Genomic DNA, 13,174 nt, shown 5'->3' on the forward strand with positions numbered 1-13,174 from the left:
CGCTTGGAGCAGCTCTCAGGCTTACATAGTCCTTCCCAGATTGGACCAAAACACCTGTGGGGACCAAACCTCCCCACCTAACCACTGGACCACATCCTCAAGACTTTGTATTCCCACTTATTCACGTAAATGTGATGTTTATTCGCATAAATGTGATGTCTGAGACTCTAGAAATAAATAAATTCAAAATAAAAGGCATAATTACAGTACTTCTCCTCTCCTCTTCTCTGGCATCCCATTAAACAATTTGGTAACTCTATAGTCGCAAACAGCCTAAACATAATAAATATAATTCATAACTTACATATTTATCATCAAGCTATTATGTTGTGCTTGACTACATGAATATATAGAAATGGATTATAATTCAATTGAATATTCATGTGGGATTTACAATTTTCCACGAAAAAATTTGAGTGCATAATTAGCTATGGAAAAATCGAACTCTCTATTATCAATTATGGAAAAGTCATTATTAAAACTACTTGTTATCTTATAGAAAAACAAAAACTCTTTATTATGTCATAGTAAAATTAAAATTATATGTTAAAAAATCTTTATTGTCTTAAAAAATTACTGAACTTACTCAAGGTTAACTTTTCAATTTTAAGAATCACGGAGGTTAACTTTTCAATTTTAAGAGTCCCAACATTTATTTGTCTGAACTTTAAAGTAAAGTATACTAGCAATTGCACCTCATGTTGCAATGGGAATGTCGTAAGGTTGTAGCATAAGGAAGAGTGGCATTGATGAAGGTTGTTGGTTGAAGCAAGTAATTATAGTTTGAAAGGTGCAATGGTGAAGTTTTGCATTCCAAAAACTTGTGCAACATGTATACCTTGTGATGCCAATACTTGCAAAATAAAATGGGTCTTTGGCTTCAAAGTTTATCAATACCATAATCCACCCAAAGATAACAAAGATACTTAAGAAAGAACTACTTTTAAGTCTTGCTTGCAAATTGACAAATTGACAAGTTTTCAATGTACTTCACATTTGCCATAAAAAAACTATTAATTTACAAAAAGGATGTCAAATTAATCTGAAAAGATTACATAATACCATGTTTTTTCTTGACACAAGGTTTCCTCAGAGTGGTTGCAGACACTAAATATCCCTACTTTGGAAACAATGGAATCTTGCAAGTGAAATGGATGAACAGTAAAGGCTTGATAGTCATAACATCTAGGTCATATGAGTATATGTTGTCAAATATTTTGCCTACAAACACTATATTTGATTTAAAAGTTAAACTTTGTTAGATCAACTTGCAATTTCTCTATTGGTCACTTCACACCCTATAAATCACTACTGAGAATGTGAGAATGCATATCTTATCAATGAGATACAATTTTATTTTTATTTTTCACAGGAGTTCACAAACACCTTAAAATGGCCATCATATGCATGCACATTGATGAAATTTTTTTCTTGAATGTATATCCAATCAATGCCATGCAAATGCTAAGACTGATCAGAGACCTTCTATCCACTCCAAACACAAATGCATTTGAAATGTTGACATAATTGTACCATGAAACAACATTTAATTATGAAGTACATTAGACTCTAAATTTGTTTCCAACCTTGTTGCTGATCTAAAATCTCAATCAAACTCTAAATAAAGCCACAAAACAAACTAACTTGCATGGAAATTTGAAGGTCACACAATTCATTTTATGTAGTTGGAAAATGTGTGGTGATCATTCCAACCACGGGTTTATCTGGGTAATCTCATCATTACATGTTATCATGAGAGTTGTTGTCATCATTATTATCACGATGCTTTGTGCTAGCAAAATTTATGCCTCTGAAATCAAATCATTCAACCAAGAGTACAACCACTCTTCTTCTTTGCCGATAGTGTTTCACTATTTAATATCAAGTAATGTTTGGCAATTTTTTTCTTCAAGCACAACTTCAGTCATCGTATTCAAAGTGATGAGCCATTACACTCTCAGCAAATGTAGCTTGATTTATCATCTTGTGGGATTTTCATATTGGTCAGTCAATTTGTGGTCTGAAGTAATACTAAGATTATATATTTTATGTCCAGCAAACAAAGCGAAGGGGAAAAGCATTTGCAAGTATACTTGTTGAGAGAAGTGATCTACCAACATCTAACCACAACTAATTTTGTATTTCCCTTTAGAACACAAGGAGTATCTACATTATGTTATCTTTAAGTGAATTCATTTCAATTGCTTTGCTTATATCTGTGATGCTCTTGTGATTTGACATATACACATGAGTTTTAAGTGTGAAATTCTTCAAAGAGATATACAAATTCCTTGTAAATGCAAAAAATGGATTCACCATGAAATAGCAGTAATGATTGCATAGATATCCCATTGGACATTTCAGTACTTGCATAGATATCCCATTGGACATTTCAGTACAATCCAAGCTGAAGGCCAAACCACTTCCAACCTTGAGCATATAACATGATAAAATTATCAAGGAAAATGTTAGTTTTCATTACATTCTTCATAAGGAGAAAAAACGAGAGAGGAATTGTGACCTCCAAACCCAAAAGAATTGGATAAAGCAATTTTAATGTCTAATCTCTCCTTTTTTGGTCCAACAATGAATTTCATATCCTGGAAAACAATTTTTTAGACAAATGTATCCATGCTATGAAGGAAGAACCAGAAACTAAAGAGAACTTTGAATTAGTTTATACTTAAGTATTTTATATATAGAAGTAGCTCTTTTAGATTAATCACATTGTTAAGATTTGGTCGACGTTTCGAACTAACTAATGTGGTTCATCCTCAGGACAAGGTGAGAAATCCATTGATCAGAAGGAATAAATAGTAAGGATGCAGCATTGCCCAAAGTTAGTCGTTAAAAATTAGTTGTTGGTGGATTAGTTAGAAGGTAAAGAAATTAATTATTTAGGGATTATAGGTAAGGAAAAATATTCTATATTTAGTTTAAAATAGTTGTTAAATAAAAATAGTAATTCAATATTATTGATTGATGTAGAAAACATCTTGTTTGTTGTGGGTTGACTTATTCATATTAGAAAACTAGCTGTTAGGAAAATATATTTAATCCAAAATAATTCAATAATTATTAATAATATTAATTTCAAATTATTTAATAATACTATCATGTTTAAATTATCTGATACTATCATGTTTAAATTATCTGATAGAGGGGCACTTAAATCCATCAAAAAGGAATCTAATATAAATTAAGACAAGAAGGAAAACTGAAAATATATATATATATATATATATATATATATATATATATATAGATATAAATAAAAATTAGAAAATTTTGAAAATAATAAAAATAAAATAGGGGATCAAGACAAAAATAAAAAATAAAAAAAAAATAATAATAATAATAATTATATATATATTGATAAAAATAAAAATAAAATAGGGGAACCAGGCAGAAACAGAAGAAAATAAACCAAAAAGAAAAGAAGAGGAGAAAGGATAAAAAAGAATGATGAGTTATGATGAGAGAGCTGGAATCCAGCGCTTACTCAATTTCCAACCGTCATCCCTATTAAGATTTATGGCGTTCCTTTCGATCTCAATCGCCTCCCTAAGGTTCCTATGGTGGAAATGATCTATTTTAGTGATAACTTTGGATTCTTCAATGCAAACATGGTACTTCGATTTTTCTGCATGCTCGATTAAGGCTGATGAGTGGGAGTGACTGTGTCTAATGTTTGTTGCATGCTCATTGATCCTTTGTTTAATAGATCTACCTGTTTCTCCAATGTAGGGGATACCACAGGAGCAAGGAACAAGGTAGACCCCTTTCGAGTCCTTAGGGTCAATAGGGTCTTACTACGAGCAAATTAAAATGCACATGACACCAAGAAGCAAATCTCCAAATATTTTTTTGGTAACTACATGTTGCTCATTGAGTCCAAACTCGAGCACCATTATGAGCACAAATTGGCACAATCAAGTAAAACTCCCTCCACTAGCAATCTCTCTCATGCTTTGTAAAAGCTACAAAAATGCCCTTCTCAATAAGGACTTTCATGGGAAAAAGAATAACATACAAAGGAAATCCACAAACCTCTCTCTAGGAGAGACCAAGCTCACACTAGCTCTCATATCATGTAAAACCTTTGCAATCAATAATGAATGCTCAAAAATCCCATAAAGAAATAAATAGGAGAATGAACAACACAACAATGGAACACTAGGTTACACTAGTAAAAAACCCCACATTAGATCAAACCTAACTTTAAAAAATGCATCTTTTATATTTCCATATGCTCCATACAATAATACATGAAAATGTTTCAAAATAAAAATAAAAAATTATTAAAACTCTTCTAAATATTCTTACTTTAAGCTTTATTGAAATATGAATAATATTGATTTATTCCACATTTATGTGGATGTATAATTTTATAACTCAAAGGGGTTGGATCTAATGGTGGAAAGCGAGGATTTTTCCATCATTGGGCAAGATTCAAATCCCATGAGAGCCTAGCATTGATGCCATGGAGGCACCTTAAGGTAGTATCAAACATAGAGTAGGTGTGGCATAAGTCGTGGGAGCACCTTGAGGTAGTATCAATCATGGGTCACCATAATATAGGGTAGGGTTGGTGTTGCCTAAGCCATGGGGGCACCTTGAGGTAGTATCAAACAAAATTGGTGTGAGGCCTAAGCAATGGGAGTACCTTGAAGTGTATCACATAAAATTAGTATAAGTTTAAATTTATAAAATTGGTGTGACCTAAGCTGTGAGGCACCTTAAAATAGTATCAAACAAAATTGTGATTAGTATTGGTGTAACCTGGGCCATGAAGATACCTTCAAATAGTTTGAAAGATATTCATGAAATAAACACACTACCCAACCTACTAAGATATATTTTTTTTCAAGACCTAAACAATGAGAACACTTTAAAGTAATATTAAATAAAATTAGTATGACAATTTAAATTTATAAGATTGATATAACTTAAGCTATAAAACACCTTAAAATAGTATCAAACAAAATTTTGTGATTAGTATTAATGTAACCAAAACCATGAAAATACTTTCAAAATACCTTCAAATAATTTGAAAACTGATCATGAAAATAAACACACTACCCAACCTACTAAGATATATTGTCTTTCAAGACCTAAACAATGAGAACATTTTAAAGTAATATCAAATAAAATTAGTATGATAATTTAAATTTATAAGATTAATATGACTTAAGCTATAAAACACCTTAAAATAGTATCAAATAAACAAAATTTTGTGATTAGTATTAATGTAACCAAAACCATGAAAATACTTTCAAAATACCTTCAAATAATTTGAAAATTGTTCATGAAAATAAACACACTACCCAACCTACTAAGATATATTGTCTTTCAAGACCTAAACAATGAGAACATTTTAAAGTAATATCAAATAAAATTAGTATGATAATTTAAATTTATAAGATTAATATGACTTAAGCTATAAAACACCTTAAAATAGTATCAAATAAACAAAATTTTGTGATTAGTATTAATGTAACCAAAACCATGAAAATACTTTCAAAATACCTTCAAATAATTTGAAAACTGTTCATGAAAATAAACACACTACCCAACCTACTAAGATATATTGTCTTTCAAGACCTAAACAATGAGAACATTTTAAAGTAATATCAAATAAAATTAGTATGATAATTTAAATTTATAAGATTAATATGACTTAAGCTATAAAACACCTTAAAATAGTATCAAATAAACAAAATTTTGTGATTAGTATTGATGTAAGCAAAGCCATGAAAATACTTTCAAAATACATTTAAATAATTTGAAAGATGTTCATGAAATAAACACACTACCCAACATATATATATATATACTACCTGAGACAAATAAATTTTAGAAGATCATTCGCATACATTATATTTATCTCAACGAACAAGTTACTAAGATATATTGTCTTTCAAGTCTTCGATTGATTTGGGAAAGTTGATAAGTTAAATCGAAGGTAAGCTTACTTGCGGTGTAAGTAACTCAACACATTAGATTGACTTGGTAAAAGGTAAGTTTAGAATACAATAATTTTAGCAATTGCTTACCTGGAAACTTAAATCCAAGCAACCCAGACTTCCAGGTTCATTCATTGGAAGCCAGATCCACAATTTTCTCCCTTTTCAACGGAGAAGCCATATATAGCGCTTTCCAAGCCAATATTTGGAATCCATAAGGTAGAAAAGTAATCATCTATTGAAGAAAATATGGAGAAGAAAACCATTATAGTAGCAGTTGATGACAGTGAACAGAGCTTGAATGCATTAGAATGGGCTCTGGACAACATAATTGTGCTGTACGAGGCTTCCGGAATAGATAAGAGGCTCCTCCTCCTGCATGCCGCCTTGCCCAGCAGCCTCAGAGGACCCGGTAACACTTAAATTATATCCCATTATTCATCCTTCAATCATTATAACAATATTCGACTATTCAAAATTTACTTTTCAATACTGTTGATCTGCGCAACAGATCTGTCAAAACATTTTATGTTTGATTTCACAAAGGTGTGTGCAGATCTGTTAGACAGCGAGACGCAGGATATCACAAGTAAAATATTGTCTCGGGCAACCACCATCTGCAATAGCAGAAACGTAATCTGCATGATCTCTCTGTTCAAGTAGTCTTTTTTAGGTTTGCTGATTTTAAATTTTGAATCCTATAGGATATGGTAAAATATTTAGATGAAAAAATTTTAATTCTGGAAAAAAAAATCAATAATATATATATATTCTCTAACAATGATTTGTTTTAATGAGATTGTCTTCTGATTAATCACATCATGAAAATTTGGTCTATTTTCCGAATCATCTAACTATTTCATGTGGTTCATCTTTAGATGGTTCGAAACATCTACCAAATCGTCATGATGTGATTAATCCAAAAGACAATCTCATTATCATTATGGATCACAAAAGTCTAAGATCTAGCAATGATTCGTTATATTCATTTTCTTCTTAATTCATTTTAAATTTTGGATATTTCTAATAACAGTTTTACAGATACAATTCACCCAACAACAACAACAAAACACTTATTTTTCTCTTCAAGACCTCCCTTTTTTTCCAAAACTTAAATCTAACATGGTTCAAAACTTATTTATTCAAAATTCTTACTTATAGATAAATGCATAGAATATTTTAAACTTATTTATATAAAATCCCTCAAAATAAAAACATATTTACAGAATCAGTGGTAACCCACTTTCACAAATTCTCTCTTTTCTGGTTTTCTGGCTTCAGCCCTTCAAGGCTAGAGTAAAATCCAAAAATTAAAAGTTTTCCAATTTCACAATCATTTCTATTTTCATTTTTTTGACCGATCAACTGAGTACATGGGGTTGCAGACATGTTGTCAAAAAAGGATATTGCAGTTGAAACTGATATGATTCACTTTTATGCATATCAACAGGGTTCTGTAGTAAATGAAGGAACTATAGAGATACTGTAACATAGCATTTTCATAATATGCATTTTGAAGTTGTAATGATTCTTATTGAGACAATGACAGAGATACTACAGAAACAATCAAAGGGGTTATACTAATAGATTTCTAAGTGGAATCATAGGTAGATCTTAGGGATATGATATGTAAGTAGAATTTTGTATTAAATTTTGAATGAAAGTAGAATGATAAATTTGTGACAGAAATGTTTATTTAAAGAGAAAACAAATCAAAAACAAGCTATTATAATCATTTTTATTAATAAAAGATGATATTTTATCAACTAAAATAACCAAGAACTAGACCATTCTATGACCAGGAATGAACAAATCCATGACCAGGAATGAACAAATCCGGACCGGAGCAATTTCATCGAACCATTAGCTATTAGAATAGAATTGAGAAATTTTAGAATTGCCGTGATTTGAATGAATTTGATAACTATTCAGTAAAGTACTCTGTGAATTAGTTTGAATAGTTGCGTGATTTAGTTTTTGTTTTTTTTAATAAACGGGCTGTTTTCATTTGATGTTTTTAAAAGTATTTTTATCAATTAAATTTAGATTACATGGTGAATTAGTTAATTCAGATTACTTTGTGAATTAGTTTAAATAGTTAAGTGATTTTTTTTTTAATAAATTGGTTGTTTTCCTGTGATGTTTTTACCAGTATTTTTATTAATTAAATTTAGATTATTTTTATTTAGATGGTAGATTTTGATAATATTTTAGAATTTCATAAATATAGATTTGATAATATTTTAGAATTTAATTTCACTATACTGTATCAGATTCTAATCTGTTATCAAATTAAATTCAATACCAAGTAACATTCTAGAAATAAAAAAGTACTCAGAAGTTTTCTTTGCAATAAAAAACAATCTTTAATGAACATGGTAGATCACAGCAGAAGCAGAGTCGATTGAAGGAGATCCGAGAGATGTGCTCTGTGAAGCAGTGAAAAGGCACGGGGCAGATTTTCTAGTTGTCGGCAGCCATGGACACGGAGCTCTCAAACGGTGAGACTGTAATTTTGGTTGCTTGTTAATGAAACAACCAAAATCAACTTGTCATATTGATGGCCATGATGAACCAAAATAAACATGTTGTCATATTGATGGCCATGATGATTGATTTGCAGTGATATTGATGTTGCATGATGATTGATTTGCAGTGATATTGATGTTGCAGGACGCTCTTTCGCAGCGTAAGTGATCATTGTGTGCGTAATGCGCAGTGCCCAGTTTTGATTGTGAAGAAGCTTCCCAGTGGTTCTCCTAAAGAATGATCATTCTGGCCATTCTGGCTTCAGATGGCCATCGCTGAAGTTCATTTCTGAGCAGTGGATGTATCGTTGGTGTGCTGTGTGTTCTAAATGACCAGCGGACAGCTTTCTGTATTTTTTTTTACTGTACAAGTTGGATTAACAGGTTGCTACTTTTACTAATTTATGAATAATATGATTAAAAATTATTTTGTTTTATATATGGTTTATAATCCTGTTATTTCTTTCTAAAATTTATACCATTATAAATTTTTGAAAAAGAGTTAAGTTAATATATTAAAAAAAAATATTAGGATGTAAATCATTATATTTACAAACCCTGTATATGTCGCTCCAAGTGGTGTGTGATCATTTTCATAGATAATTGATCGTATTAATTAGTAATGAATTTCTTTTATGGAATTCGGAAAATGGTTAGAGTCAAAATAGAATGATGATATCATGATTTCATGATAAGCTAAAGAAGTTTGGAAAACAGTTGGAAGTAGTTATTATTCAGTTTTTTTCTTCTAAAAGTCCTGGAGATAAAAGGGCTCCTGAGGGACTAAGAGGGGGTTCGTTGCCAGAAGGGGAACCACCTGAAGAAGAAGGATATATGAAAACTGCAAAATAATTTCCAGAGCTAGTTGGGGGCCAGCGGAAATTATGGATTTCTGAGATTCCAGACTGGACTAGTGTCTTGAGGTCTAGAAGGGTAACCTAGGCTGGTTATATCCAACTGTGCCAAACGATTGCTCGGGGGGAATCTGGACGTAATAGCCAGTTCTGTTGGTAGGGTGGAACGGTTGCATTCTCGAGACACTGACCCAGTCAGTTTCAAGAATTGCAGATAAGTAAATTTTATGTTGTTTTAAGTCATTATTTCTAACAGTTGGTAAGGTTGGAAGTCATGGCACTCGATTCTTAAAGATATAGGCCTACAAGAAATGAACAGTGGGTGAGTAATGAATCAATGACAGAATAGATTTCTTACTGTTGTCTAAATTAAATCATATTGCTTGATATGACTTTTTATTTAAGGCTATTGACTTGATGGTTCAATGTGATAATTAATGGTTGTGTCCATGTGTGCACCTGTATAAATCCAATTATGTCCGTAATAATGAGAAACTAAAGTAGAACTGCTAAGTAATTTATAATTACCCGAAGTTAAAGTTTGGTGGCAAATGTTTAGGTTGCAAGCGAAAATATGCATTAGCGTATGGCCTTCGAAATTATAAGAAACTAAAGTAGAACTGCTAAGTAATTTATAATTACCCGAAGTTAAAGTTTGGTGGCAAATGTTTAGGTTGCAAGCGAAAATATGCATTAGCGTATGGCCTTCGAAATTGTCCGTTGAACTTTCATGCCATCACCTCGTTCATAGATATACATACATATATATATAACGATATTGAGGCACTGTGAAACCTTTTTAAAATTATGCATTAGCGTATGGCCTTCGAAATTGTCCGTTGAACTTTCATGCCATCACCTCGTTCATAGATATACATACATATATATATAACGATATTGAGGCAGTGTGAAACCTTTTTAAAATTACAAATGCCTGACAGCAGGAAAATTGATAAGTGCATGTTGGTATCGATTGGGGTTAAAGGCAGGGTTCCCAACCAGATTTACTCCTTTGACCGGGTCCCTGTGGGACAATTAAGTGAGCAGTTCTGAGGTGGAAACGGTGTCATATTAAGGGTGAATAAGTTAATATTGGCTATGGTGTTTCAATCAAATAAACAGGCATAATGTGTTATCTTGGAAATGCTAACCATCTAAACACTATAAAGGAGATTAAGTGTTCATATGCATGGAATTAATTTCTACCTTAATAGCCTCTGGGGAAGGTTATTAGCTGGAGTCATGTTGTTCCGTAAAGGAACGTTGTTCCAGTAGAGCATTAGCCAGAAATAAATTTGGAGGTTCCGCAAATGCATGAAAAACTATATATATTAAAAAGGAAACAATGATAATGACGGCATAACTGTGTCACCATAATCATTAGCAGTACTCATATAAAATACTGAGTAACAAAGAGAGCATTTGCAGAACTAATATAAAATATTGAGTAACCGAGAAAGAATTCACAATATAATTATATAAATTATGGAAAGCAGAGCGAGGCCTCTGTATTACACAGGCTAATGTCTTTAAGCATCAAAGAGATTTAAAATCCCCGTAGGTGTTGGGTGTGGAGCCTGATTATCTTGTTTATTTAGAGGTATCACCACATTGGACCCCAGTTCGTAATGTGGCGACAACACTGCCTGTAAAATGTACGTTGCAAGGGGGGTCCAGGGGGGTGGCTGCGATCCTTGGGAATCCCCCCCTGGCGGGGGATTGGGGGAAGCACCCCCGAAGCTAAAAATAGATGTAAAATTACCTTGTAAAATGTTGTAATTTCGTAGTCAATCTAGGTCGTTCATTGGGCAGAGATTTGACGGTAAAAGTTATGTTTAATTTAGGGTTTTTTTCCCTAGAAGGCAATCCCTCGCTATATATGAGGGAATTGTATTGCGTCTATGTATATCTGTATTCTAAGTGAGAAAGAGAGAGGAGATTGTGTGAGAGCGAAGAGGGAATTACAGCAGATCTGTTGTAGGTTGTATCTCTTCAATTTGCTAGATAATATAAAAAGAAGGACTGGTTGTTTCTCCGTGGACGTAGCCCAAATTGGGTGAACCACGTATATCTATGTCTCTCTTGTTTTATGTGTTTTTTGTGTTTATATTTCTGCAATATTTTATGTGTTTCATTGCTCTGTAATATATAATTTTCTAACAGTAGCAAGTCCACAGTTCGAAACTGTGTGAAAACATAAACATGTAGTCCTTAAACTTGACAAGATGCATATATAGTTAACAGGTAAGAAACCCCTCACAAAATCGAATACGACGACATTAGGTACCTCCTAAAGTCTTAGAAATTTAATCCTACAGAAAACAATTGATAATAAAACAGAATTGTTGTTTGATAACAGCAAAAGCCAGAGACAGAGGGTCTTGGAAAAGATCAGTATGCACCATTTGTCGCGTTGCAAACCTTCTCGGCACCTAAAATAGCAAAATAACCTTGTTTACACATATAGAAGTAATGGCGAGGAAACTAGTGAGGTAGGGTTGTTCTTACCTTCTCAACGTCAGGGCTACGACCATAACCCCCACGAAGCCACACGGCACCCAACCTTGGTGAGGATTGGAGTTTTCCCACGTCAAGTGCTACCTGTCATCGAGAACAAAACATATTAGCAAGCGCTGGAGGAGAATGTTAAATCTGAGACAACGATAAAATAACCTAAGTAAACAAAAGACCTCACCTCTGAAGCCGGAGTAATGAAATAAACTGAGAGAAACCCCCCACGCCGCATCAAAATCCTTGTGGGAAAACGAGTTGTAGCATAGTCTGCAGGGTTGAGGGTTAAGTTATAATGAGTAGACAGGGTAGTAAAGGCCCAATAGCAATCTTGTGGTTATTCGCAGAAATAGGAAAACGGAAATAGGTAAGCAAACCCAGCTCTGTGTGAAGATGGAAACACTAACCTACAGATGGGCTCTCTAACCGGATGGGGTTGCAGAGTCTCCCCATCAGTGCCATAGCCAAATGACGGAATGAACCCCGGGTGCCAAGGCGGTTACACCAAAAACCACCACTTTTCACTAGAACCGTTGGATTGTTCACCCTGAGATCGACGGTGAAGGAGGCACCCATATGTCCACTGCACAGGTGCATGAGAAAAGTCTCGGACGTCCGAGGTACCATTCAATTAGTACGAAATTCGAACCGCAGCTAAACCAAACCTCCAAAGGGCTTACACACGTCCAACAAAGCGGGATGACTTTAAAGCTACGGGTGTCGAGCTAAAGAAAGGGACGGTGGACCGAGTAGGAGGAGTAGTGCATTAAACAAATAACATCATAGTACTAGTGCTGATAATTCAATAATTACTGACCCCTTGTTGCATTTTATTTTAACAAAAAAAGTATGTTAGATTAGTTAGTTGTTACAAGTGGTATCAGAACCTTCATGTTTCCACACTGAGGCCTAAATGGTAATCGTAGTATAACAAAAGTGATTGTGTTGCACAGAGGAAGAACGCTGACACATCATGCGACGAGGAGCGGATTTGCCTCCTCCGAAGGGACGACTGGGCATAACCCAGAGGTGTGGGTACAGCTGGGAGAACCACATCAGAACACCAATGCTGCATTACTGGAGACAGTCCAACAATTACGGGTTGAGATGCTAAATTTATGAGCAGACAATGAAAGATTACGATTGGAGCAGGAGAAGATTATGAAAAGTCTGTCTGATAGGCAGAATCAAAGAAATCCTAATCCCAGCCAGGATGAGGAAAACAGGATTGAGTCGCATAGACAGCAAGAGGAACGTCCGGAGTCAGAGGGAGGGTGAACTAGCCACGAAGGAGAGTCTGATAATGTATCTGATA

The 13,174-nt window shown here is 33.5% G+C and overlaps 1 protein-coding gene across 1 annotated transcript; it reads left to right on the forward strand.

The window, feature by feature from the left end:
- The first annotated feature begins 6,158 nt into the window (after positions 1 to 6,158).
- Positions 6,159 to 8,864, forward strand: LOC149190769 (universal stress protein A-like protein). The gene is made up of 4 exons (XM_089413437.1): positions 6,159 to 6,378; positions 6,523 to 6,599; positions 8,349 to 8,467; positions 8,640 to 8,864. Exons 1-4 carry the CDS (start codon positions 6,216 to 6,218, stop codon positions 8,734 to 8,736), a joined length of 456 nt encoding a protein of 151 aa, XP_089269563.1. The 5' UTR covers positions 6,159 to 6,215; the 3' UTR covers positions 8,737 to 8,864.
- Positions 8,865 to 13,174: the final 4,310 nt, after the last annotated feature.

The sequence above is a fragment of the Pinus tabuliformis genome, chromosome 3_1, assembly GCF_031772625.1.
Source record: "Pinus tabuliformis cultivar Carrire ecotype Pingquan chromosome 3_1, CPIR1, whole genome shotgun sequence".
Lineage (NCBI taxonomy): Eukaryota > Viridiplantae > Streptophyta > Pinopsida > Pinales > Pinaceae > Pinus > Pinus tabuliformis.

Coding starts and splice junctions, on each gene's coding strand:
- LOC149190769 (XM_089413437.1), top strand. CDS start 6,216: ATGGAGAAGAAAACCATTATAGTAGCAGTTGATGACAGTGAACAGAGC. Junction 6,379..6,522: donor CAGCAGCCTCAGAGGACCCG/GTAACACTTAAA, acceptor AGGTGTGTGCAG/ATCTGTTAGACAGCGAGACG. Junction 6,600..8,348: donor CCATCTGCAATAGCAGAAAC/GTAATCTGCATG, acceptor TGAACATGGTAG/ATCACAGCAGAAGCAGAGTC.